Source organism: Rana temporaria, chromosome 6 (assembly GCF_905171775.1).
Source record: "Rana temporaria chromosome 6, aRanTem1.1, whole genome shotgun sequence".
Taxonomy (NCBI): Eukaryota; Metazoa; Chordata; class Amphibia; order Anura; family Ranidae; genus Rana; species Rana temporaria.
In genome coordinates, this window is record NC_053494.1 from 183,689,751 (window position 1) to 183,708,140 (window position 18,390).

Here is an 18,390-nt window from a genome sequence, read left to right on the forward strand (position 1 = left end):
GATCAGTGAGTACCACGACCTCCGGGGCCATGCGGGGGCTATCAGAATGACTGGTTTGTACTCCACCCTGATCCTGCGCAGCAGGCGGGGCAGCATCTGTAACGGGGGGAAGGCGTACAGCAGATTGAACGGATGCCAAGGGCAAACCAACGCATCGGTTCCACAGGCCAGAGGGTCCCTTGATCGGGACATGAATTTGCTCAGTTTCCTGTTGAACCTTGATGCCATGATGTCCACATCCGGAGATCCCCACTTCTGGCAGATCTCCTGAAAGACTTGGGGATGGAGGGACCACTCCCCTGAAACTAGCTGCTGGCGACTTAAGAAGTCCGCCTGTAAATTGTCCACCCCTGGGATAAAGATTGCCGAGATGCATGGTACATGCGACTCTGCCCATAGGAAAATTAAGCTCACTTCCCTTTGAGCGGCTCGACTCTTCGTGCCCCCTTGGTGATTTATATATGCCACTGCTGTGGCATTGTCGGACTGCACTCTCACTGGAAACCCTAGAAGTTTGGACGTCCAGGCCTTTAAGGCTAAACGGGCCGCCCTGATCTCCAGGACATTGATTGGCAGCCCTCTTTCCGACTCTGTCCAAACTCCCTGCTGGACTTGCCCATCCAGGACTGCTCCCCAGCCCTTCAGGCTGGCATCTGTGGTTACCAGTTTCCAGATGATGGGACTGAATGACTTCCCCTTTAGGAGGTTCTGAGGCTTTAGCCACCAGTAGAGGCTTTGCCGGACCCTTGATGGAAGGATCAATGGAAGATCCAGGCGTTGCGGATCTTTGTTCCATGCAGACAGGATGGTTGCCTGCAGGATTCGAGTGTGTGCCTGAGCGTATGGTACTGCCTCGAAGGTGGCCACCATTTTTCCCAGTAATTTCATGCACAATCGTATAGTTGGCTGCCTTTTGCTTAACACCAACTGGATCAATTCTTTGATCCCTTTGAACTTCTCTAAAGGAAGAAACACTCTTTGCTGCTCCGTGTCTAGCAGCATGCCGAGGTATTCCAATCGTTTTGTGGGTTGTAAAGCCGACTTTTCTTGGTTTAAAACCCAACCGAATACCTCGAGGTACTGAACTGAAAGGGCTACCGCTCGACACAGGCCCGGAGCAGAGTGATCTATGATCAGGAGGTCGTCCAAATAGGCCAGGATCAAGATTCCCTGGGTCCTTAGATTGGCCAAGATGGGGGCCAGGACCTTCGTAAACACACGGGGGGCAGTAGCCAACCCGAAAGGAAGAGCCACAAATTGATAGTGGCGCCCTGCGATAGCAAAGCGTAGGAATTTTTGATGACCCTGAAAAATTGGAACATGAAGATACGCGTCTCTTATGTCTATTGAGGCCAAGAAATCGTTTCGCTGCAAGGCTGCGGCAGCAGACCGTATGGATTCCATCCGAAAGGACCGAATCCTCAGGTAAGAGTTTAGAATCTTTAGATCCAGGATGGGCCTTACCTCGCCGCTGGGCTTTGGCACAATGAACAGATTGGAGTAAAAGCCTAGCTTGTGCTCCTGAACTGGTACCTCTACGATTACCCCTTGGTTTAGAAGACGATCCAAGGCTGTTAGCAAGGCAGCCCTCTTTTCCGGATCGCTTGGAATTCTTGATTCCTGAAAATGCGGAGGGGGAAACTCCCGAAATTCTATTTTGTAACCAGTCGCCACCAGGGAAAGAACCCATTTGTCGGGGATCTTGGCTTCCCAAACTCTTGCAAAGAATCGAAGCCTGCCCCCCACCCGATTGAGTGGGGGCGCCCCTTCATAACGCTGACTTTGGAGCAGGTTTAACTGGCTTGCGGACCCATGGTCGCTTGCCACCCGCGGCCTGCCCTTGCGACTTATTACCAAAGTTTGACCGTGCGGGAGGCCGTCGATACTGCCTGGGGGCCGAGGGCCCTGGGGCTGGGGATTGCTGCCGCTTAAATGCTGGACCCCTAAATCTCCTTTTGACTGGTAAAAGAGTACTCTTGCCACTAGATATCGTCTGTATGTACTTATCCAGATCTTCCCCAAAGAGCCTCCCTCCGTGGAAGGGAAAACCCGCCAACAGTTTTTTACACGGAGTCTCTGCCGACCAATTCTTTAGCCACAGGAGCCTTCGCATATGCACCAAAAATAGCGACAGACGGGAAGCTTGTTGGATGGAGTCCTTTATGGCATCCACCGCGAAACATAGAGCCCTGGGAAGGTCGGCCAGATCCTGTGCCTGCTGAGCCGGGAGCTCTTTTAGCATCTGCTTAGTCTGGTCTTTTAACGCCTGACAAACGCCAATTGCAGCCACGGCCGGTTGCACCACTGCCCCTGCAGTAGAAAAGGATGCCTTCAAAAGGGTTTCCAACCGCTTATCAACCGGATCCTTGAACATCTGTATGTTTTCTACTGGGCAAGTTAAAGATTTGTTTACGCAGGAAACCGCTGCATCCACAGCGGGAAGCACCCATTTCTTTGAAAATTTTTCCTCCATAGGGTACAAAACAGAAAACCTTTTAGGAGGAACAAAAATTTTATCGGGCCGGGCCCAATCTTGAAAGATCAGGTCTTCCAACAATGGGTGAACCGGAAATACTGCGTTACTTAATGGTGCCTTTAAGGAGCCCAAAGAAGACACGGCAGGAATCTGAGGCCCTGGCGAGGGCAGCTTAAAAGCCGAGCGGACCATGTCTGTTAAAGACTGTACCCACAGATTCTCAGCTTGAGAGACCGAAAAGGGTTCCTCAATAGTGGACTCCTCAATGTCTGAACCTTCTAGGCCCTGCTCCGTTTGGTCCTCCTGGGATTCTAAATCCTCTGGGGAGAGAATCTCAGCATCAGAGGACACCAACTTAGGGGACGGAGATCTAGTCCGCTTTTTGGCTGCCAGAGAATTAGTAAGAAAAGTAGTCAGCCTCTGTTCTAACCCCTGCAGGGAGACAGATAACATATCCTGCGTGACAAACACTGGGTCGGGCAGAATGGGGCCAGCCACAGCACCCACCACACCTAATGGCTCCTCAAAGGCGGCATCTTCTAGCTTTTTAGGAGAGGACAGAACTTGATTAAGATCCTCCGAGCTAGAGGGGGAACCCTTCTGTTTCTTTGCATTTTTAGCACCTTTAGTCCCCGAACCTTTAGGGCCCATGATACAATACCGAGGGACTCCGCTACTAACAACTGACTGTTGTAGCAAGGAGAACAAAAAAATATAGGTAGCTTAAGGTAGAAAACCTTATAAGCCAATGGGAAGGTAGTGCAGACCTTTCCCTGAAAGAAAAACTTTTTTTTTTTTTTTTTTTTTTTTTGTTTTGTCTTTGTTTTTTTTTTTTGTTTTTTTTCAAATATTAAAATTTTTGCACTTTAAAAGGTACTGTGTGAATGCCAGACTGCTGTCAAAAAACCCTTTGGCTTAATAGAGAAAATCAGGGGAACATCTCCTATCTTCTCCCTTTAGTCAGTGAGGAGCTTAGCTCCAGACCTAAACAGGTCTCTTTTACCGCCACTAGGTGTCACCCTGCTCCGCTCTGTGTCCCGCTCTGAGCTCCTCCAGTCAGCAGACGAATCCTACACTGACCGGAGGACAGAGCTGCTCAAGATAACAGCGAGGGGGGAACGCCCCTCTCACCCTGCCGACGTCACGACGCTCCCCGCCCCCTCCGCGCGCATCTACATCATGCGCGCGCACGCGCGTCCCAGAGGGAAGCATGAAGGAGAGGAGCAGCACGCCGGCGGCGTCCGGGGACCAGAGCTGTAGGGGAAAACGCACCTAAATACAGGTAAGTCCCTGGCCTTAAGCCGAGAGATAACGGGGGGTGGGCTTGCCCTACTTGTCCTAGAACCAGGCAAAAGCCTCTACCCTCCAACAACCATGCGGGACAGCCACCAGCAACACAGTCCGTGGGGGTGGGGGAGTATGCTAGTAATGGGAGGTGACCATCCTGTCTAGCAGACATAGTGGTAAAGTTTGCCAATGCAGAGCATCCCAGGCTAACCCAACTAGACTTCCCCCTGAGAGACCTGCCGACGAACCAAGTTCCGCAGGCCCCCCTCTTACCTGCTCCACGCTGCAGGGTATTGCAGAAAGCAAGAGGCCCAATCTTCCCCCATCTCCGTGGGTTCTGTACTAGACCTTCAGGGACCCGGGTCCTGCTGGAACACCACTGCCCTGGACCTATACAGCATCCTGGCAACAGTACCTTTTGGACTTTAGAAAGCTCAAAGTTCTGGGCCCAGGATCCAGCCCCTTAAAAAGAGGCATTATAGGCGAAACCCCACGACTTGGGGCCCGGGTACTGTCCACTTTGGCTCTGAGGCACTTTGGACAGATCCGGTATAGTCTGCCTAGTCTCAAGGACCTGGAGGCAAACTTCTTGTGACCAACACCTAAGACACTGGCGAAAAAACTGAGGGACTCCTCCTATGGGAGGGGGTTATATAGGGAGGGGACTTCCTGTTTGAGATTGCCAGTGTCCATCACCTGAAGGTACTCCATATAACCCACATAGTAATGAATATGCCGCTCTGTGTCCCGTGATGTACGGAAAAGAAAGATTTATTTATGAGAAATAAAAGACTTTCATTTGTTTATTTCATGCCGAAAAAAATCACATTAATCCAGTATATATTTTTCTGAACTGACTGTGTTTTAATGCGAAAATGAGCATGAAATGCAATAACGCATGCAAATTACTCCTGCAGCATTATGAATCAGCGCTAATTTGTGAAAAATATTGTCAGAGTAACTAATCAAAATCCCCAATAGCGGATAAATGTTTTTTTTTCCCCTGAATAAGAGAAACTCATCATACGGAATCAGATTCAGAATACTTTATTAATCCCAAAGGGAAATTTTCAAAATGAATTTAACTTTTAAACGGGAGCGTTTCTCATTTGTACAGGGCAGATAGGCAATTGTGGTTGACTTACTAAAGGAGTAGAGCATTTTCACTTTGCAAGGTAAATTTTTACTTAGCTTAATGTAAGAAATGAAATAACATGACAATACACTTAGCAAGGATTACATCACGGTCAAAGAAAATTCAAATATCAGTATTTCTGCTTGCACATGATTGACTGATTGAGCTCAGCAGAACTTGACCTCATTCATTAAGCCAAGTGAAGTGAAGTTTTTTTTGCAAAACATCCTCATAGTAGACATAAAGGGGTTGTAACTATATATATATTTTTTTTAAATAACAAACATGTGATACTTACCTCCACTGTACAGTTCGTTTTGCACAGAGAGGCCCCGATCCACATCCTCTGGGGTCCCTTGGCGGCTGTCTCTGGTCCTCCCCGCAAGAACTCCACACAGTCATGCGAGCTCCCTTGCATTGTGTGGGGTCCTTGCGGGCGCACTCCCGTGATACAGCCGCTCGCTGCCCTACTCTGCACCGCCCCTCGGCGCGCCGCGTCATTGGATGTGATTGACAAAAGCGCCAGCCAATGGCTGCGCTGCTTTCAATCCATCCGCTCTAGCCAATCAACGGCCAGGCTGAGCGGCAAAGAGGATGTCGGGGACGAGCACGGGACTTTCGAGGGGTCGGATAAGAATAACGGGGGGCGGTATAGTCAGAAGTTTTTTCACCTTAATGCATTAAGGTGAAAAAACTTTTACCTTTACAACCCCTTTAAAGCATTTGTTGCCCCAACATTTCATATTCCTGATATGTGCCTGCTGTACCATGTACCTGTATGACAAAGTCTCCTGGTCTCTTTGTATTGCTTCCTTTATGTGAAATCCCTGGTGTTCCTGCTAGTCCCTCTGATTTCCTATTAAAACTGACCACACTCGGCAGGAGAGCCCCACGTGGTTAGTCTCAGGCTGCTCTCCTCCAATGATCAGACTTGTCCTGACATGCCCCCTCTGCACAGTCATTCAGTGGGACACAAAGTGACCTGCCCCCCCCCCCCCCCACAGCTCTTATGTAGCTGAGAACACAAGGGAATGTGATCACTTATAAAAAGGTGAAAAAAAGTATTTATAATGATTTTTTTTTTTTTATATCTATACACAAATGTTTTGCCTTTCATTTCTATTTTAAACTGAATGGCTTGTTTTACAAGATGATCATTTACAATCACTTTACGAATGATACTACAATATAGCCTCTAGGAAACATATGTAATGTGTTGTAGATCTATAGTACCTTAAAAACGCGTTGGCCGTTCGGATCCCAGTGAGGGCCCCCAGGTCTTTGGAATGTGCAGAGTCAAGGACCACAGGGCTACAGATGAGTATCTCAATGAACGATTTTTTATTCACGTTTGTGAGTATAATTTATGCATATTTTATATTTAATAAAATACCGTGGGATAATGCACTAGGCTGGTGTGCCCTTTTTTGCTTGTTTCTTGGTGTTGGGTTGAAGTACTAAAACTGGAGAGTGCAAAATCTGATGCAGCTGTGCATGGTGGCCAACCAGCTTCTAATTTCAGCTTGTTCACTTAAGTTTTGACAAAAAAATAAAAATAAACCTGGAAGCCGATTGGTTTCTATGCAGAGCTGAACCCGATTTGAACTCTTCAGTAAATTGACCCCTATGGGTTTGTTCTATTAAATCAAAACATTAAAGTGGATGTAAACCCACTCTCATCCTTTCTAAACTACTGCCATAGTGCTGATCTATAAGGATATACATTCCTCCTGCATGTATCCTTACCTGTCAAATGTCTCCCCTCTGTCTGTTATAAGAACTGAAAAGCTGCAGATTCTGTGGGTGGATCTGTTGTCTGGAGCTCTGTAGGTGGAGTCGTGATGTCAGTAGACTCCCCACCCTCCTCTACACTCCCCTTGTCAACATGCATTTTTTCCTGTGTATTCCTTACACTAAATTCTGCTATGATCACTAACATCCAGTCAAAATGATCAGTTTTCCTGCAGGTTTTTTCTTCAGGTTTACCAAAACCATCTAATATGAGGTCAAACCTTAAGAGTTTCAATTCGTATGCAATCAGGCAGGCCCTTGCACTACATGGTTTTGGTAAACCTGAAAAGAAAAACCTGATAGGCCCGGATTCACAGAGACTTACGCGACGTATCAGTAGATACGCCGTCGTAAGTCCGAATGTGTGCCATTGTATCTATGCGCTCATTCTTAAAATGAGATACGCCTGAATTTTTCCAAGATACAACCGACGTAAGTCTCCTATGCCGTCGTATCTTGGGTGCATATTTACGCTGGCTGCAAGATGTGCTTCAGTTGATTTACGCGTCGAATATGTAAATGAGCTAGATACGCCGATTCACGAACCTACTTGCGCCGTTGCTGTAATCTACGTCGTTTACGTTTTTCCGGCGTAAAGTTAAACCACCAAAAAGCTGGTCTAAGTAGTTTAGGGTATGGACGACGGAAGTGCCGTCGGATTTTATGTCGTTTACGTAAGTCGTACGTGAATGGGGCTGGGTGTAAGTTAGGTTCACGTCGTACGCATTGAGCTGTCGTATCGTAGGGAGTATTTGCGACGCGACTCTGAGAATGTGCCGTTCGTTCGGCAGTTAATTTGAATACAACACGCCCACTGCCTTGCTACTTTGAATTAGGCGGGGTTAGCGCGTATGAGATGTGCTACGCCTATCTAAAGATGTGCCGATCTCTCTGAATCTGTCCCATAGTGTGTGTCTGTCCCATAGTATGAGGCTTAAGTCCGTTTTATTTCACTGAACAATAAAAGTGGATTGCTCAGAGCTGGATTTACTCTGTGTGGCAAGACTGGGCACAGATGATAGGAAATCTTATGCTGTACATTGTGACATCAAAAAAATAAATAAAAAAAATTCGGGTTTACATCCACTTTAAATAAAAAATAAAATTTGATGACCTAGCCATGGGGGTCATTGTGCAAGCACTTCCTGTTATGGGGTGAACACCTTGCCTCTGTCTCTTAATTGTGCTCCTGTTTTCACCCTCTCATACAGGATTCTGATACAGACTATATGTCGACACTTTAAAACACATTGGGGTAGAATTACTAAAACTGGAGTGTGCAAACTCTGGTGCAGTTGTGCATGGTAGCCAATCAGCTTCCAGATTTTATGGTCCGATACTGTCACCATCTGAAAGCCTGTCCTGAGAAATGCCATACAACCATCCTTTGAGTGCATGTACACAGAAGTGACTGAAAAAAGCATGCAAGAAATCAGCTAAACTAAGATGCAACAAAGAAAAAAAAAATGGAGAAAACAAGTATTTTATTAAAAAAAAAGCAATTGTTTATGATACGCAATGCATTAACAAACTGTCTTTACATCTACTTTAAACCACAGCATGACTTATTTTTGTTCGGCAGCAAAATGTACAAAAAAAGTATTGCACAAACCTCAGCTTCGATGTAGGGAAATTCAGACACCAGCCTCTTCCCAACGATCGGCCACCTCTTCCCTGTAACCTTAGCCATTTTCGCCACCTCAAACGCCTTGTCTCCGTAGGTGGAAGCTAGATGCTGGGCAACCTGTGGGACAGCATCAACAATTTACTATGCACTTCACACTCCATCTTCTCCTCCTTCTGCTCCCCAGAGCACAGCGGGAGAAGAGAAAAAAAAAAAAGCACGCTACTTATGTCAGATTCCCAAAGCTTTTATCAAACAGACTGAAGAGGGTATTAAATCTTGATTGTGTGGGAGGAGACGACTTGTGTTGTGAACGCTTAGGCCAGCACTTACACTACTATATGCATGTATCAATGTAACTGTGACTAATGACGCGTCAACTACTTTTTGCAACTGTGATCACATTTAACGAATGTATTGTTGGAATTAGATGTCACGGAGATGGGACCGTCATGGACGGCATGGAGAAGGGAGAAAGGGGGGGGGGGAGAAAAAGAGATCTGAATGCTAATTTCCCTAAGCTGGCTCTTCTGAGGAGATGGCGTTTGTCAAATAATTAAAACATATCAAACTTTCAAAAAATGACTTTGGCCATAAAATGAGCTGTGGATGAATTGTTTTGCATTACATACAGTTCGTCGATGCGTGACTAACCCCTGGTGTTAGAGCCTGCAGACCAACTTTACTACACTGACAAGGTTCTGGGACTTTGGAAGAGGATATAGAAATACCTTATGAATTCAGAAAATTATATTATTGCTTTAAAGATTCTTGAATATATTATATATATATATATATATATATATATATATATATATATATATATATATATATATATTTATAATATTAGAAAAAAAATATTGTTTTGTTTTGAAGAATAGGGAAGCATTAGATCCCGTCAGGTATTTTTTCGCTACATGTGCACCAAGATTTACCTTTACTTCCTGGTCCATAGATACAATAGGAAGTAAAAGGTGAACATTCAAATCTAAGAATTTTGCAGTACGTTATGGCAATGTTTGTTGCGTTAAGACAGCCCATCAGTGGCAGCCCATCCAAATTATGTGTCCGGCCCCTAATCTACACGCATGGATTCCAATGTTTTTAATGATTTATTTTTTTAGAAGCACATGATTAGAGCCAGAGGCTCCAATTTGCTTCAAAAAAGGGTGGGCTCGGGGAGCAGAGCACTGTGCCCTGAGCCCACCCAGTTGTGTGACAATAGCTAATTAATATTAGCTAATGTCTTCCTGATTCTCCTCCTGGCCAATCAGGAAGCGGGTCCTGAAATCCGATTGGCCGAGAGGAGAAGTGATATTGGCCATCGAGGAGGAGGAGAAGACGTAGGGGAACCTGCCGTGAAGCTGAGAAGGAAACGCAGGGTGAAGCCGACGAGGAGGAAGTGCTGCCCACGACTTAGATGGGCTGGTGGGCTGAAGATTGAGCGAGGAAAAGGGGTACGAGACCGACAGGCCGACCCCCCTCAAAAAATGGAGCACCAGCTGCCACTGCAGCCCATTCAATATAAATGGCCTGCAAAAGCACCACAACAGATGGGAAAACATACATAACTCTTTTTTTAAAACGGCATAAAACAACACATGGTATATGTATTGTAATGCTCAGGTGTGTTGAGCTCTACTGTGTACAATGAGTTTGAGTGCCATTCACAATGAATGGCACCGGAAGGCATGCACATGTTAAGAACCACATTTTAGTGCACTGCCACAGCACACACGTGTGAATTGATTTACTAAAACTGGAGAGTGCAAAATCTGTAGCATGGTAGCCAATCAGCTTCTAACTTCAGCATGTTCAATTAAGCTTTGACAATAAAACCTGGAAGCCGATTGGTTTCTATGCAGAGCTGCACCAGATTTTCCACACCAGTTTTAGTAAAAAGGAAATAAGAAATTTGTATCCCGCAGGCAATTATATAATAAAAAACAAAAAAATGATGGCATCCTGGTGTACAGTGTTCCTTGATACACAAGCTTGTCAGTAGTGCGAAAATAGTTTGCTGACCTCTTTTGAAAATGCTAGCTGCCGGACTCTCATTCTGATCCAAAGGCTTCAGAACTTGGAACAGGTATGCAGACTATGAATTGATCAGTAGCTCAGAAAGTACTAAAGTCAGGCAGCCAGGTAAGTAACCTTCTTTGAAAGATTACAGTCTATGTGTTACTTTTAGGGCCAGTTCACACCAGACGCAGTTCCATGCGCATTTTTTCTGCACTAAAAATGCATGCACAGTGTTTTCCATGTATTCCAATGGCTCTAGTTCACACCATGCAGTCAGTTTCCAGTGCAGAAACTGACTGGACCTGACTGTATTGGTGCAGAAAAAACAGGACTGCATCCGGAGTCAACTGGCCCTTAAGGTAAACCTTTTCTAAAATAAATATGGGAGCTGTCATTGCTGCCAATTTTCTAGAATCTAGATATCGTCAGATAACCAGCTACCTGCCTATTATTATGACATCATTTCTTAAATAATGACAAAGAACAAGTATGCAAGTGCAAAAGAAATTCAAAGATGAAAGCCCCAATCTGCATGCGAATGCTGGATTGGTGAACTGGATCAGCATGCCAGCTAGCATTTGAAAAATAGGAAGTCAGGAATGGCAGCCTCCACAAGCCACCTAATTGTATCTTTCAAAAACGTCATAGGTGAGATTTCTCAGGAATAGATTGTTTACACCCTTCAGATTCACCAAGACCAGAACTAGACTGTCATGTCTACATGTAGACTCACAAGCTTTTGTCTCAGAAGACACATACAAAGCTTACAGGGAACCTTAAATGCTTTCCAATGGAATGGTAGATACCTCACTCTCTAGGCCGTAATCCTGGACAAGACGGATATAAAGGGTAGGGGACCAGTCCTTTCCCCCTTCAAGGAAAAGCCCCACAGTCTTGCATGGACCAGCCTTCAGGTTGTGAGTTGAGATTGCGGCATCCAAAGTGTCCTCTGCCATAGAGCGGTATGTTGTCCATTTTCCTCCTATTAACATTTAAAGCAAAAATGAATGGAATGTTTCCAGGATCTCATACTAAAAAAAAAGGTGTAACAAAAGTGAAACCAAAGCTCAAACATGAAGTGGGAGGGGACAAGCCAAGCTATGAATTCTTTTGAAAGAACTGATTATTGTCATCTGCTCAGGCTGATGAAACATCTCTGCTTAATATAAGGTTGTGAAAGAAAAAGGCTCCATGCACACTGAAGCTGATAAACTTTTTTTTTAAAGCCCATAAACTGAACTCTATGTTAGCCTATGTTCCCATGCACACCTGGGCGTTTTTTAGTGTTAATGAGCTTTGGGGTTTATAGACTTTTTTCTGAACGCCCGAAATTTGCGTTCAAAGTGCCGTTATTCGGCATAGAGTGGGATAGAGTGGGGAAGAATTAGTAGGCTTTGTAATAATATCTGGGGCTATGTTGACAATCCTTTTACTAGACCGGAAGTGAGGGAAATTCTGTAACGGGCACACACAGAAATAAAACTCTGAAAGGGGTTAGACTTCCCAAACTCTACTTGAAAACAAAAAAAAAATGTGTTTGTATGTATTGCTTTTGGAGACATCCCCCTCACTTCCTGCCAGGTACCAGGGCCGCTATCAGGGGGTACAGGCAGTACACCTGTAAGGGGCCCTGGAGGTCCCCAGGGGCCCGGATGGCAACCCACCCTTAAAAAAAAAAAAAAAAGGATAATGTTATATATATATATATTCACACACACACACACATATATATATATATATATATATATATATATATATATATATATATATATATATATATATATATATATATATATATATATATTTAATTATTAAAGGGCCCAGAGGTCCCCAGGCCCCCGGCTGGCAACCCCCCTTTTTAAATGTTTTTTATTAAAGGGCCCGGAGGTCCCCAGATGGCAACCCCCCCTTTTTTTATATATTTAATATCTTTTTATTAAGGGGCCCAGAGGTCCCCGGATGGCTACCCCCCTTTTTTTTGTAAGGGTCTCAATTAGCGGCAGCACCCCCCCCATGCTTCTCAATTTGCGGCAACCCCCCGCTTCTCAATTTGAGATGGCAGCACCCCCCCCCCCCCCCTGGTTCTCTGCTCCTGAAGCTGTGTAAGGGGCCCCATAATTCCTGATGGCGGCCCTGCCAGGTACAATATGTTCTTCAGCATAGGAAGTGATGGTAAATCTCTATAACAGGGCCCTGGATAGCAGTTAAAAACCTTACAGGGGTTCTGATCCCTCCCCACTCTATCCAAAAATAAGCTGGATATACCCTTTAAAATAAATCTGTCAGCAATGCAAAATGATCACTGGGTCATAGTTCAGACAGAAACATGTGAAATGGCATTAACTTTTTAAATTCAAGCTGTCATTGCAACAGCAGTGGAAAATTTGAGGTTTTTGCATTCTCATATTACTCATAGTACAATGTAAGGTCCGCATTTATTATCCGGACCCCTCCAAGTTTAAAAATCCCCTAATGTTAGTAGTTCCAAGATGGATTGTAAAGGAAAAAGGTAAATGTATATATTACCTTACTTCCATCTTCTGCATTGCTGGGTGTAATGTCATTCTTTCAGGAAAATACTCAGGGAATGCAAAGTGGGTGAAATCTTCAGAGAATACACTCCAGTCTATTGGAAAAGCAGCTTCTCACAAAATGTCAGGCTCTGTATATCCCAAGGATTAAAAAAAGGGGGTTACCAGAACCAGGGGGGTTACGAGACAGCCACCGAGGGACCCCAGAAGACGAGGATCGGGGCCACTCTGTGCAAATTGAGCTGCACAGTGGAGGTATGACCTGTTTGTTATTTATTTATTTTTATTTTTAAAGATTTACAACCCCTTTAGCGTTTATTAGCGGCTTGAGCACCATTGTTGACGTTTATCAGTGTTTGGCGTTAGATCGTATTTACAGCTAAAAACTCCTCTCAGAACCCACTAGTTTTGGGGGTTTTTTAAAGCCAAAAAACGCCCTAGCCAAAAACAGCTGATAACAGCCTATGTGTGCAAGGACACATAGGATAACATGATGGGGAGTTTATTGACTGTAGAAATAAAACATCTAAAGCCAAAAATGGCTGCTGTAAAAATGTCCAAGAACATCCAGTGTGCATGAGGACTTACATTTTTTTTCACATATTGATAAAAAAAAAAACACACGGGAGATATATAGGAGAATATTAGCCTATGGGCAATATTATCCCAAACCAGTAAATATATGAAGACATGTTATAGTGCTGTACCATTTAAATATACAAGTTTTTATTTTTTCTGCTATCTGTGTCCCATTGCAGAGATTCCTTTCACTTCCTGTCCCATTGCCATAACAGGAAGTGAGAAAAGATACTTCCAAAGTGAGGTATTCCGAGGTGTCACCAGGGTCCCCATTGGAAGATTTCCTCTCTATGACTTTTCTGGGAACAACCCAAAAGATGGGATTTTCTTTTACTTTCACTTTTGATGAAAACGGTAAACAGGACAAATAGAGAGCATGAATCTCCCTAATAGGGGCACAGACTGCAATAAAACCTGACAGGTGTTCTAATCCATCTTCCCTCTAGCAAAAAAAAAAAATGCCTTTAGTGACACTTTAAGCTAGACAATTTCACACTGTGCAGAAACATTTTATTTATACACATGTAAGCTAGTGAACAACTGAATGTTCAAAATTCCTTGTGGCAATATCCCAATGTTACATTTTTTTTTAGAGAGAAAACTAACCAAAAAGTTGTATTTATTTTTAAAAAGGCAAGGAGATAACTGCCCATCATGTGCCATCTACATGTCTGTTCAGACTCCGAAAATTAAAAGCCAAAATCTCGGCAATAGAGCCCCTGAGATATATAAGAAACTGCCAGGAGCCTTACCTGAATGTACCAAAAAATTATTTATCAGTTTTGTGTGGACTGGCTCTTTAACAAATGTTAAGGTGCTGGGTCTCAAGGAGTCAAAACCTTCATGTGATGACAATATGCATACTAAATAGGAGGAGAAAGCAGAGTGACAGAGATATACAATCATCACTGTGCTGCTATTGCTTTCATTATTCAAATCACAGGCTTGGATGGGTCCGGGTGACCTGTGTTCAGAACAAGTGAGTTGGATAATGCTGGCTCTCAAACTGAAGACATCTAGTGGCAGAAAATAGTACAGCGGGGGAAATCTGTAGTTTGAAGGTGAATATTGCAGCTAAAAGTTTTTTTTTTTTTTTTTTTATTGTATAGGCTTTTCTTTGTAATCTTGTTCATTTGGTTGGAGTCTTCCTTTAAAACAATCAAAGGTCTAAAAGCAAGGCATTAAATAAAATGTTCTGCTTTGTGGATGAACAGTCAATACTGGTAGAAAATGTCTATTTGCCAGAAGATTATGTTACCTGCTATTGTGACAAGACCACTCTCGCCAACATCAACAACGTGATTGCGAGATATTGATTGCGTGTCTGTAGAATTGGGATTTGTGACCAATGGACGAATGCCACTCCAAGCTGCGAGTACATCTCCCCTCCGAACTGTCAACAAGATAATAGTGGACAGGTTATCAAATAGCACAGCAAAAGTTTGCATCTACATTGGAAAGTCAGAAAGTTATTTGCGTGTGTCACACATGTACTCGTTGTTTCTGCCGGCATTGATACAAAGATGGTACGAAGGCATGCTTTTACAATTGCTGTATCTGAACCATTCTTCCCAGAAAAAAAATGACTTTCAAAGCATTATAACCAAATTTAAAATGGACCTATACTTAAATATTACCACTAGATCTGTTAAAGTATTTCTTCAGGCCAAACATTTTTTTACAAGGTCTCAATAATATGTGCACATTAAAAAGTATGGTCCTCATATTCGCTTTATTTAATCCCTTCCCGCTGCCTCCCAGGGGTGTTCACGCTTGAAGACAGAGGCAGCTTGCTGATCATTAAATAACTGTGATTGGCTTTCACAGATGTTCCATGATCAGGAGCCCATCCCATTGGCACCTGATCATGAACAGTGACCGGGAGCTATCTGTGGAAGCTTGGTCAGTATGCTGGGAGTGCATAGTGAATGTGCTCCCAGCATACAATCTTGGAGCCTCATGAATGCGAACTGGCTGGGATTGAAGGCCCACCTGCCCCGCCACCACATATTACCTGGTGATCCTGCCGTTTCCCGGCTTCTTGCCTTTGTTTCGGTTCCAGGTCAACGGCGATATACAGCCACTATTGAACACCTCATGTTCCTAGCATCTCACTATGAATGCAAAAGCTCTTTATACCTTTCAATGCTTCCTTCATTATACATTTGTCAGACTAAGCTCGGGTACTCCACAACCTGGATGGGCATTACCCCTCCTCCCTTCAGTATTAATATAAGCAGTCTCCCTCAGCTGCTCAGGATGGAGGATTACTGGTCCTGTGACGGCAAACAACCAGTAAAACAAAACGTATTTAAATGTAAATAACGTTTTATTAATAATGAACATAAGAAGGTTGCAAAGTACTGCTAGGGATATTGTTTGGGCCAATATAAGGAAGCTGAGTTTCCATCAATTTTAAGGTGTATTAAAAACCAAAATATTTGTCTTTAATTTTGGATAGAGCAGGGAATGGTTAAAACCTCTACCAGGTAGGTAAATCGCCTCTTAGACAGTTGTCACAGAGCCAAGTTTCCCCATTTGAAGATTTCCGCTCTATTAGCCTAGGTTCACACTGCTGCAAATTCAAAATCGCGGTAAAATCGCGCATTTTACCGCGATTTCGCGGCCGCGATTTTGCCGCGATTTCGGCCGCAATTTAATGTAAATCGCAAAAAGTAGTACAGGAACTACTTTTTGAAATCGCAGATGCGGCGTCGCACTGATTAGGACAGTGCCATTGCCGACAATTGCCGGCAAATGCCGCCGATTTGAGATGCGATTTGACATGTCAAATCGCATCTCAAATCGTTCCAAATCGTACCCAGTGTGAACCAGGGCTCAATGTTCTTGTGAAAACCCAAAATTTTGGATTTCCCTCACCGTTCATCCGTGACAATAGTCACAAGGACAAACAGAGCGTGAGAGTGAATCCCCCTAGTGGGAACACAGACGGCTATAACCTCAAAAATCAAAACAATAAATAATCCATCCACCCCATACCTTAATCACTACATCTACAGCCATTCATTTATGAACAGCAAAGTGGTGGATGATTATTGCTTCGGAAATTACCCTTGGTGGCCAAGGCCCCCATTAATGGCCGTTCTATCTTACAACGGAGGGAAGAGAGGAAGAAGGAACTAATCAATGAATCCATTCGTACATTACAGTAGTGTCAAATTAGCTTATTGGCGGATCCCAAGATCGTTTTTTAAGCCTTATCCCCCTGCCCAGTATATATCAGCTCAGTTCTATCGCTGCAGTGACTTGTATATTGACCCTTCGCCTTCTTTTTATTATACATAGTAAATAATAAAAACCCAGTGGTTAATACAAACCACTAAAAGAAAGATCTAAAAATATCCCTAAGCAATAAAAGAGATAAAAAAAAGCCATCACTGATCTATATACTGTAGCTAAAGGGTTTCTTGCAACTGCTGGGTGTTTACATTAGAGAGTAAAGGGAGAGGAATTGTGATTTCAATGCCTCTGTTGTAAATTTTAGGATGCATTTTTCCACAGTGCCTATAGCTACAGGGGTGAACAATGGCTTGTGTAAAAGTTATTTTACTGCCTGTAATATTTAAACACTTTAATGTGAATATTCTGTGCATAGGTTGGCTTTAAAAAATGGGTAATAATAGAGCTGAAATACTTTCTCTTCCTGGAGAAAGGCTTGTTCAGTGCCGTCTACATGCCTGGAGGCCAACGTACTTGGTCTTTAGATTTTTTTTCTGAAGGGGAGTATTAGCATTCTACCTAACTGAAACCAGCCAAGTTGGGTGAATACAATCTCATGACTGTAGGCAACTGTACAGGTTGTGGATATGAAAATAATATACCTATCTGAATATACAAATCACCTAAGGCTATAGGTAACATTTACAGTTCAGAAATAATAGGCAAGGATCTTGTCTTTCCTGATATAATTAACCATTTACACTGTGATGGTTACTTGAGGGAAAACATATGTTCACTGGAGGAAGTCCAGGAGTATCTGCCTTTACCAGTTAACGTTTCCAGGGTAATATTCTAATTGTTGTGCTGAACCATACAGCTTAGGTTAGCTGCCATGGATATATAGGTCACATGGCATCAGATACAAGAGAAAGATACAGAAGTGTCATTTAAATATCTTAAAACACATGCCTGGCTATACTGCAAATGTCTAATCCCTCAGCACTGTCCGTTGTGCAATGCAGTAATAAATTAAACTTATGTCGAGAAATAAGTCAACGTGAAGGTGACTTGCATTTGGGCCAATGCATAGAACAAAGGTAATTTCCAGTCATTGAATGTGCATGCACGTTTGTGTTAACATGCAAATTCAGATTTATAAGTGTGCAGGCACATGTGCCTTATCCTTGGCACCAGATGGCCTTTTTAAGAACCAAAACTGAGCCAGAAAGTTACTGTTACTCTGAAATAATTTCTGACTTCACATGCCCTTTGCCATGTCTCTGGTCTGCCTTCTTGCGATTGACCATGGCTTGCCTCTATTGATTTCTGTTTTGATCTTGGCTAGTTTCTGACTGGGGCTTTTATCCACCTGACTTGTCCACGGCTAGTTCCTGGTTATGGCTTTTCTCTGCTGACCCTCTGGTTTGAGCTTGGCTTGCAGCTGCTGTTTGTTCCAGTGTCCCAACCAGCTCCCATCCAAATTACCTCTTCCCGGGCCCCTTCCTGTCAGTATGCACAGCACTTCAGTCATGCCTGCCTCCAGTAAAGAACTTCTGTGGATTGGACTTCTGGAACCTATGCCACTCTGTGCCCACTTACTCCCTGCACTATGCTCCAGAAGTCCCGAGGTGTAAAGAAAGCCCTCATCTCTGCCTCTAACCAGGTTAATGATAGTTATCCAAATGTTAGCCAACATGACCTACTACACATATCTAATGGTTCCTTTTTAGAATTAGACAGGGAGCCATCTGCTTGTTTGTTGCAA

The 18,390-nt window shown here is 43.6% G+C and overlaps 1 protein-coding gene across 4 annotated transcripts in view; it reads right to left on the reverse strand.

Annotated features, from left to right (window-relative positions):
* GPD2 (glycerol-3-phosphate dehydrogenase 2) overlaps positions 1–18,390 on the reverse strand; it is a 294,667-nt gene that overhangs the window by 123,528 nt on the left and 152,749 nt on the right. For all 4 annotated transcript variants that reach the window (XM_040357935.1, XM_040357937.1, XM_040357936.1 and 1 more), the window contains exons 10-12: positions 14,704–14,838; positions 11,142–11,317; positions 8,302–8,433 (exon numbers count right to left, since the gene is read on the reverse strand). In XM_040357935.1, coding sequence (XP_040213869.1) covers positions 8,302–8,433; positions 11,142–11,317; positions 14,704–14,838 — 443 coding nt within the window. The remainder of the gene's footprint in view (positions 1–8,301; positions 8,434–11,141; positions 11,318–14,703; positions 14,839–18,390) is intronic.